Genomic DNA, 10528 nt, shown 5'->3' with positions numbered 1-10528 from the left:
GATGTATAATTTTTCTAGTAAGGATCATTGCGCTAGAAAAAATAGCTCATATAATTTATCTATCTATATTTAATTATAAAATTTATAATACTGAATCATTTAAAATGAATAATATCATATTTTATAACATAAGATTGGCCAAAACTAATGAACTTAAAGTAAAATCACCCACTATGAAAAGTTCACTCTAATATTATTATAATAATTTTGAATAAAAACTCTTATATAAATAGTAATTTAAAAAAAAATACTTATAAGTAATTTTATTAAATTATTTAAAATTATTATATGTTTATTATTTTAAATAAATATATTTTAATAATATTAGAATAAAGGTATTTTTAAGATGAAAAAAATAGATTAAGGTGTTATCTGTTCAAGTCACTTGAATCAGTGTTTTGTCTTTTTTTTTAATCTAAAAAATAATTTAGTAATTTTCTAATTTTTTATGCAAATACTAAATATGCATTTTCCTAACTTTTTAAATCACTTTGTAAAATTTACAAGAAGCTTCGCTCTTTTCTTCTTGAGTCTTGACCTCGAGGCAGCACTTCTACAGAGAGATCGAAGTACGCGGCCGGACTTGACATGGCCGGCACGGGCGAGAGCAGTCGTAGTTGGGAGCGAGAGACGGTGCCGATGGTGATGACGATCGTAAGTCCGATGTTGGCCCAGAGGGACGTCTACTCGCTCTTGTTGGTCAGTCCATGGTGCTACCGCGCTCTCCTATCTGTTTCCACGATTTGGGAGGTAAACCAGCGGATCCTTTTCTTTTCCCTTACTCACTTTTCCTTTCCCGGATCCTGTTTCCACTCGGTTATTCTTGATTATAATGTTCAATTGTTCGTGATAGCTAGGTCGATGTTTCTCTTGCAATGTATGACTATTCAAAATGTATCCTATTTTTGGATCTTAATGATATGCATGTTCCTGATGAATTAGGTTTACTCAATTTTTCTTAAACGAAGTAAAGTTACGACTTACAAGCTTGGCGAGCATCGAATGCCATTACGCGGCCTGTTAAACTCATTTACCTACTAATGAACAATCTGTTTAAAATTAAATATGATTAGACTTCCGAATAGTGGGAGAATCTATCTGTTCTTCCATTAAAGGGCAAATGCCTTTCATTGCACTTCTGTGTTGGATCTTGTTGCATTATAATTTCAATCAATGTGCACTGCTAAATTCTTTGTTTGATAGTATCTTTGAACTTCTCTAATTTAGGGTTGACTGCGCATTTACTTCTACCATGTAGTAGGTTGCAGTTATGTATTTAACCACGTGTATGGAATTATCTCTAGTTAGATATTAGTGTGCACTGTGCAGCCTTAAGTTTAAAAGTTTACATACTTGGGATCTTATCATTTGTTGAATACTTAAATCACTACTCCTCTTCTTTTTTTAATATAATATCTAAAATGAAACTATGAATAAAGGACAATATGCAAACATCCATTAATCCATGGTTTGGTTACTGTTCATCATCATATATGTGCATCCTCCATAATTGCATCTTTTGATCCACTTTCATGATCTCATGTGTCATCTTTGTTGATTGTTTGATGAATGTTGACACACTTGTTGTATCAATTTATTTTACAAAGGCTCCCATTCATCAGTTACTTTTCAAATGCCTTATTCAAGCATTCACAATCATCTTGCAGGAAACACATTGTGACATAGCTATGTCCTTGCAATCTATCTTTCTTCTCTAGGTAGTAGTGTCTGTTGGTAGACTTTTCTCTAGCTCTGGATTATGTGGCTGCCTTTGCTTGACATCTCCTAAATTATGAATATATGATTAGTTGCTTCTTTAAAGGTGGAGTCCAACAGTCAACCCTGGTGCATCTCTCATGTTCATTTTTTTTTTCTGGACGAGAGTCCAACATTCTGAACATCAAAGAAGAGTTTCAAGGTTGCACTTTTTCTACCTTTTTCATTATGAAAAATCTAAATCTCAGAGGTGAGAGCCTGTTGCATTCAGTTTTCCCCCAAAATCGGACCATATGTCTGTAAACTGGTTAAACCAGGAACCATAATCCAATCTGGTTTGGTTTTATATATGAACCTAGAAACAAGAAAAAAACCAAAAAAAAAATAATAATCAGAAATAGGTAATTTTTTCTATAAAAAAGTTATGGAGCCAAAACATACATCATATATGTAAGCTGTAATATACAATATGTAAGGTTTTATTTTATATATTATTTTTTTCTTAATTATCATAGTTTTTAATACCCCGCATTGGCGGAGCTGTGCACCAAGTTGCTCTTTTTTATCATAATTTTTAATAATTCTGTTGATTTATATAAATATATTTTATACTCTATGAAAATGTAAATTATATTTATATCTTTTTTGGGTCAACTAGTTCAACAGATTAAACCATCATATGAGTAACTGTCGCAATTTTATCTCAGATCTTATTTTGAAAACGTTGTTATTAGCTGTTATATGTTGATGATGTGCTTGTTAAATATTTATGACTTCATTTATGTGTTAATAGGTTCGACTAGTTCTACCAATAGTCTTGCACGCTAGATCTCTGGTCCAATTTTGAAATCATTAGTTGAATTTCTATTGAATCATATTGGATATCTTTTGGCCTACATGGGGGCAATTCGAGGTAATAATCAGATTTCACCAACCAAATTCCCTTATGAATTTTCAAAATACATGTCTAGGTTATTTTTCATTCATTTGAAAGGATACATGCCCTCACATATATTTAGAAAGTTTCATATAGATCTGCCTGATTACAAATTTTCTACACTAAATTTGAAGTTCTTTGGCTGCTGAATGATTTTCCAATAAAATCTTCTTTTAGGCTCTTGATCTGCATGAGATGAGTAAAGCAGGAGAACGGCTAAGATCTGCACTCTTATTGGTCTGTCTTCTCTTATGTGGAATAATTTCTCACGTTTTATGCTCATTACTGCTATCTTAATATTTGGTTTCTCATTTTTTTCCCCAATCCATTATGGCTCTTCTGAAATTAAATTGTTTCATTCTTTACTCAGTGTCAAAACGCTTCATGTTCTTTTTCCATGCTCAAATTTGCTGGGGCTAGTCTAATAATCATTTTATATTCAGGAACGATATCAGCTTGTCAAAAAGATTAACCTTGAATTTGCACAAGTTGAAGATGAACATTTTATTCTACTTAAAGGCCAGGTAGTTTGTTAAAGAAATAACTAACCATTTTTGTGATTAAGTTTTTTTCTCAATATATTTTGTTACAAACTAGTTTGAAATAGTTGTTGATGGACTTTTATGGTCTATGGTTTAGTTCAGAAAATGAAGTGATACTTTTACTGCTCATTTTTGTGTTCAATTGGTCAAACTCAGAACTGGTAAAAACTAACTCAAACAAATTTTAAACTAAAGCTAATTGATTACCTTTAGGATTGAACCAAAATTTCACAGTTGATTTGGATTGGTTTGTGGTTAATGGGGAAATTGTTAGGTTAATGCCTACCATTAGGTTATCTATTTACAACTAGTTCCTCATGTATTTACGATCAAGTCTCTGACACTCCCTTAAGCTGGTCAAAGATAAACTCAACTTATTACAAATGTATTCAATTCTAGAACTAGTTATTAAGTGTTCAAGCTAGTTAAGCTTATATGTGGAAAGATTTCTATATTTCATCTTTGCTTTCTCAGTTTTCCTTCCAAGTGAACATCATAACCCACCTACCCAAGGCAGCCCTAGTCAATTTGCATGGATATACCCTACTACTTGATGATTGTCACTATCAAGATAGATAAGACCTGTGGCAGAGTATTTGTAATGTAGCATGGGGTCCTTAAAGTTGCCTTGCGATATAGAGCCTCTAGAAATTGATTGATCATCCTCACAAAACAAGTGTTAGATAGTTTCATGTACTAAATATTCTACAGGATCTTCCTGAGTTAGATAATAACTCATTAACTCCCATTGTCATAATCTTCTTTGTCATTGCAATTCCTAAGAGTATCTGTTGTTTAGTTTCCAACTTGCCAGCTTCCTCAAGTGCATATTTTTTCTGGTGAGAGAATAAATGTCTGCCCTACAGTGAGCAATTTCTGTGAAAAGAAACAATTCAAGTCACCAAATCCTTGGTTCGACAATTGATGAAAATACGCTTTTAGCCTCGTGATTTCTGCAAAATCATTACAAGTAATGATAATATCATCTATACAAATCGTTTGAATGATGCACTTCCTATTCCTCTCCTAGACTGAGAGGTATGGTAAAACACTAAAAGCATTCCAAACTAAACAAGAGAATAGCTAAATCCTCCATTTACCAAAACATGCCTTAGAAGATTGCTCAACAAGAAAGAGGTTTTCTTTTTTCATTTTGTGCACAAGATCACTTCCTCAACTCAGCAACAAAAGATCACATTAAAGGAAGGAATATTTCTATCCAACTCCTAAAGCAACTACTAAGATATTGTTACCATAATGAGGAAGTGTTCATACTGAAGCAATTTTAATCACTCAAGGAAAATTATCAAGATAATAAACTCAATGAATTTGAGTCTATCCCTTAGCCACCAATCTAGGCTTCAGCAGATGCACACTACCTCTAGGTGATGTCTTCACAGCGAAGACCTATCTACTTTTAACTGTGGATTTACTAGGAGGATGATAATTTACCTTCTGTGTATCATTATAATGCAAGGATATCATCTTCTATACCATGGATAGTCTTCATTCTGAATCAAAAACAGGTGTTTGAGATAGTCTTAGTAATGAAATGTGAAGCCAAAGAAGAAATAAAGATCAAATAGTTAGGAGACAAAGAAGCATAAGAAAATGTAATGAAAAAAGTTGATTACAAGTAGTGCAATAAAATGACTACCTTGCTTTGTAGTTTGAAAAAAAAATTGCCAACTGAGGGCTAGTCAAGATTTTACCAGTTCATTCATAGACCAATAGGCAGGCCAACCTACTTTGGGTGGTCTAATGTAAATGGCTGTACTGGGTGATACTTGCTTCAATACCACAAATGCATTGACATGTGACTCTTGAAAATAAATGACTGATGTTGGTTGTCATCATAATACACTACATTATATGTAGTGGTTTGAGAGAACAGTGAGATCAGTTCGAAAACCAAATTTTTGAACACTTTCTTTTTGGTGAATTTGAAAGCAGAGGAAGCACAGGTGGTAGGGTTGCTTTGTCAAAGCTGGTTTTTAGAAGCACATTGGCAACGCTCCAAATGTGGCAAAGGCATATTTCTTGTGCCATCGCAACAGGCCTTTTCAGGCATCTAACTTAAAAGTTAGAAGTGAAGGGTATCTCACATATACAGAAATAAGCAACTATCACGAATGTAACATTATTCAATATCAGCAAACTTTCTATAATTTTATTTGAGAGAAAATATTCAGGCATTTACATTCAACGTGGTTTTATTTTTAAGAGCTTTCTGGTAACCTCTGAAAATTGAGTTGCTCTCAGATAATTTATGCAAATCTTGGACATTCTGGTTAAGTTACTCAAGTTACAATGGTTGATTAAAGCAAGAAAAGTGCCATTAAAAGAACTTGATTCATAGATGCTAGGTAGCAGCAATACAGCTGACGTATCACTTAAGCCAATTAAAATATCTGTAGAAAGGCTTTAGTTGAGATGCATGCAGTTTTGCAAGAAAAGCTAGGACAATACTGTAACACTTTGGTTACTTTGCCTTAAGTTTGTTTACACTAGTTTATGAAAATAATTCTGTGCGTCTTTCTCTTTCCTAGTAAAGAAAATAAGAAATTATATGTTGGTGCTATCATGTTCAAGTTTACAAGGGCTATATGAGTTCAAGCTAACAATGCTGCCTGGATGGAAAAACTTGATGAAACATTTGAGCTACAGAGTGAAGGGATGCATTCTTTCAAAGGAGTTTCAATTCATCTAAATTAATGTTTTACATCCTTTAACATGATTCAAAATTATGTCTCCTAATGGTCAATAATTTTACATTTTCTTTCCATCCTTGAGATCCAGGGAAAAGTATTTCAAGGCTTGCAACACCTCAATCTGAATGGCTGTCAAAAGATCTCTGATGTAGGAATTGAAGCTATAACTAGTTGTTGCCCACAACTTAGAGAGTTTTATCTTTATTGGAATGTCAGGTGAAGATTTTCTCAAACTGTGATTCTTTGTTTATAGAACAAACTTTTGTTTTATAATTTATCCAAATTTATATCACAGGCTGACCAATGTGGGTATAACTCACATTGTAAGGAACTGTAGGGAATTGAGACGTTTAAACTTGAGTGGTTGCAAGGTTAGTCAACTGCCAAGATCTTCTGTCAATATCTCTGCTGAATTGTGATTATCTTGATTGGAACCCTTTATTCCATTTACCCACCTTTCTTATATTATTCATATAAATTATTTTAGTTATAATGCACTAACATATTTTTTTCTGCATCCTTCCCTTTTTATTATGCATGCTTCTAATGATATCATTGAATTCTAGGGCTTTGTTAGTGATATGAGTATATGAACTAGAGAGCTTCAAGTTCATTTTTCTTGAGTATTTAAGTTTATCTTGATTTTGCTAATACTATTCCCAAACCCTGCATAAACTTGCTGAGAGAGAAAATTCTTGTACGGAGCAAAAATATAAGAGAGGGGTTTATCAGTATAAGCCATCCATATCTTTTGTTATTTGGAAATGGAAACTAGATTATGTGAGAATAACTCAGCTTTCAGCGGACCAAAGGCACCTTTTCTGGTGGAGATGGAAAACTTGAGACTTCAAAATGCATTAACTATTAATTGAATTTTTTTTGAAAAGTATGATTGTTGTGGACCAGAGTATTATCCTTAGTTCTGTACCACTCTCATGGATTATAGTTAGCATTGCTATGAATTATTGATTTGAATTATCTACCTTTCCAAGCTCTGATGCCAATTCATGTATTGCCATGCTATGCTGACTTCCTGAATGGGGAATTTAATAGCTACTCCGTGTTACAAAAAGAATGATAGGGTGCATAGGAAGCAGTTTTTAAAATTTAGATCCAATGCGGCTTTCCGGATTCCATCAGACTGGTATGGTACCAGTACCGTACTGTAATAAAAAAAAAATGAAATTGAGCTAAACATAAGACTGTATCACATTGCTTGAGTTTGGCTGGATTTGTACCTGTCCCTCGTTAGAGCATTGGAACCAACCATACTAGGTGTCACATTTTTGTCTTAGAAATTTTCCTACACGGCCACCAAGCCCCACACTTGAGTCAACCCACAAATGCACCACAAAAGTTCAAGAGAATGTCTTCCTCAAATTTGACTTACAAAAGTCACAAGCAAGCAATACACCATGTACGCCCAATCGTTATTATTCACACAATAAAAGATTACAAAGTGAACTCTTTGCAGATTTTCTCACACATTCCTCTCCTTTGCCTATTTATAATGCATAGGTAGCAGTTGGCTTGGCGGTTACATGATAGTTTTGTCAACTACTATCTACATGTACAAATTGCTTGTCCACATCATTTGCTGCCTTGGCACCATGCCAAAGGTTAGCCTGCACACCTTGTGCTTAGCCTAGGCCTTGCTCCACGAACTTAGGTGAGACAACCCCTTGCCCCATTGTTGCTCCATCCGTCGTGCTGCATTGCATGCGATCGCCGCATGCCATCGCCTGCGTTTCCTATAAGTCTTCTTGGCTTAATGATTAGACCCAGCACGCCCAATCCGCGCATTTGCTCGCCACAATCCAAGTTTGCCTCCCGCTCGACTTATGCTTGGGCAGCCACCGCTCGTTGCTGCAAATCCTGTTGCTGCTTGGCATGCTTTGTGCACATGCCCAATAGACTGGATCAAAGGAGCAACAACCCAATCCTTATGCCCAGCCTTGCCACCGAGTTAGGGGCTAACAAACCTCCCTCACCAGAAGAACTCGATGTCCTTGTCGAACGCTTCTGCATGTATGCGTCAATTTGCTTTTCGAATTGCCAAAGTATAACATCCCTTTCCCAAGTAGCCTTCGTTCAGGTTTTCCCTTCCAAAGAACCAAGAATTCTGTTTTTCTGTTTCTCTTGCTCATTCCGAAGGTTTTGTGGTTCAAGATTTCTTTAACATCACTAGTGAATTGCTTCCTTACAACAAGTGGACCTCTCTTGGCACTACTTCTTGATAGAGTTTTTTCATCTTCATGGAACTCCTTCGAGAAACTCACATGGAATGTAGGCTGAACCTTTAGCCTTTCAGGTAAATTCAACCTATAAGCCACATTACCAATTTTCTCCATGATCTTAAAAGATTCGTCATACTTGGGGAGTAAGTTTCAAGAGCATTTTATCCCCTATAGAAAATTCTAAGGGTCTTCGCCTTTGATCAACACACTTCTTCATTCTTTTTGCCACGTTTCTCAAACTGTCTTGGGCTTTTTCAAGCAACTCTTGCTTTTCTCTTGCATATCTATATGTTGTAGGGCATTTCCCTCTAGATTTTTGCTTGGCTATCTCCGCAGGAGTTGTTGACTAGTCCCCAACACTAACTCAAAGGGACTCCTTTCAATGGTTGATGACTCATGCAAATTGTAGTAGAATTGTGCACTATCTAATAGCTCTAGCTAAATTTTCTGACTTGTTGTAACATAGTGCCGCAAGTACTCCTCAAATAAATGGTTGATCCTTTCGGTCTGCTATCAATTTATGGATGGTTAGCAGTAGAGAATTTCATATCAGTTTCCATCATATTAAACAAAGAAGTCCAAAATCTCCTCGTAAACCTTGCACCCCTATCATTCACAATGTCATTAGGTAAACTTGAAAAACTTTACCACATTCCGATTGAAGAGTTCAGCAGCAACATCGGAAGGGCAAGCCGAAGGAGCCACAATAAATATAACATATTTTGAGAATCTGTCCATCACTACCATGATAGAAGACATGCCATTAACCTTTGAAAACCCACTGATAAATTCCATAGAAACTGTTAGAATATTGTAAACATAATAACTAAGGGTATTATTATAATTATGCTGTATATCCTTCTCTATATAAGTCAATAACTCCGTGGTGTCTAACACACGATTTTCTCTTAACATGGTATCAGAGCAAAACCCTAATTTTTCCTCCGCCGCCACCAATTGCTGTCGCTATTAGTCACGCCTGGACGGGAGAAACATGGTCGTCGTTATTGAAGGATCGAAAAGAATTTAGATATCTCCACAATTGCATGATATTGTCCACTTTGGGCCTAAACCCTCATGGTTTTGTTCTTGGGCTCTCCCCAAAAGGCCTCATGCCAATGGAGATATCTTTGCTCTTATAAACCCATGATCTTTTCGATGTGTTTCCAATATGGGACTATGTTTGCAACCTTGCAACCCCAACAATCCCCCCCTCAAACAAAGGACCATAGGCTTCCCACGTCCGATCCTCGACCCACCAGGTCTTCCTGCCCCTCGGTCCACCCGACCTACTAGGACTTCCTTGCCTAGTCGCAACTAGGACTTCCAGCCTGGTGTCTGGTCCTCTTGATCCGAACATAGGAGTCCCCCACTTTCTTTTGTTCGAGGTCAATATTGTACCCACATGGCTCAATCAGACCATAAGCTCTTGTGCACAGTCGGCGGTTAAACCTTCTTGCAGTCTGGGCTCTGATACCAATTGAAGGATCGAAAAGAATTTAGATATCTCCACAGTTGCTTGATATTGTCCACTTTGGGCCTAAACCCTCATGGTTTTGTTCTTGGGCTCTCCCCAAAAGGCCTCATGCCAATGGAGATATCTTTGCTCTTATAAACCCATGATCTTTTCCATGTGTTTCCAATATGGGACTATGTTTGCAACCTTGCAACTCCAACAGTTATTAGTCCCGATCCCAATTGCTGCCGCTATTAGTCCGTGGTGTATATATTTTGAGAATCTCCCGATCCCTCTTCTCCCTCTTGCGTCGTCCACTTCGATTTCTCCATGGTCGTCGTTGACGCCGACGCTGACCTCCGCAACCAGGATTTGCTCCTCGGTCTCGAGAAAGTCGCTCCCTCTCGCGTCGCCCGCGAGCACAAGCCGCTGCTTCTCCTTCGTGCGTCGCCTGCTTCTCCCTCTCGCGTCGCCCGCGAGCATAAGCCGCCGCCTCCATTCCTTGCTCGCTAGCAGAGGCATCTCTTTCCCGATCGTGAGCATAAGCCGCCGCTGCTCTTCCTTCTGCGTGGAATATCCTTGCGTCACAACATCCTTGCGCTGCAGCAAACCCTAAATTTTCCAGCGCCGTCGCAGCAAACCCTAAATTTTCCCGCGCCGCAACAAACCCTTAATTCTCCTGCAGTCCGACGACGGAGAGAAACTCCGTGCCTGCCTCCGAGGTGCTACGACGTCGCCGAAGAGTCAGGCTGCTGCCCTCTTTCACCGAGCTGATCAATGGCTACCTCCAGCACTCCAAATCCGGATATTTTGATTTTTACCAACCACATCACTGCACCACTCTCCTTCGAGCAGTTGGATGGTAAGAACTACTCCTCTTAGGCCTCTCACATTGAGCTTTGGCTTGTTGGACAGGGTTATGAGACACA

General features: G+C 37.2%; 1 protein-coding gene across 5 annotated transcripts in view; it reads left to right on the top strand.

Moving 5' to 3' along the window:
* Positions 1–511: 511 nt before the first annotated feature.
* LOC121992460 (F-box protein At3g58530-like) overlaps positions 512–10528 on the top strand; it is a 30094-nt gene continuing 20077 nt past the window's right edge. For 2 of the 5 annotated variants that reach the window (XM_042546850.1, XM_042546853.1), the window contains exons 1-5: positions 512–750; positions 2831–2890; positions 3097–3177; positions 5989–6122; positions 6202–6277. In XM_042546850.1, coding sequence (XP_042402784.1) covers positions 589–750; positions 2831–2890; positions 3097–3177; positions 5989–6122; positions 6202–6277 — 513 coding nt within the window. In that variant the 5' untranslated portion in view covers positions 512–588. Of the gene's footprint in view, positions 751–2509; positions 2630–2830; positions 2891–3096; positions 3178–5988; positions 6123–6201; positions 6278–10528 lie in introns of all 5 variants that reach the window. The other 3 variants (XM_042546855.1, XM_042546851.1, XM_042546852.1) reach the window with 3 other exon arrangements.

Source organism: Zingiber officinale, chromosome 6B, assembly GCF_018446385.1.
Source record: "Zingiber officinale cultivar Zhangliang chromosome 6B, Zo_v1.1, whole genome shotgun sequence".
NCBI classification, from domain to species: domain Eukaryota; kingdom Viridiplantae; phylum Streptophyta; class Magnoliopsida; order Zingiberales; family Zingiberaceae; genus Zingiber; species Zingiber officinale.
This window is presented reverse-complemented; position numbering and strand designations above follow the sequence as displayed.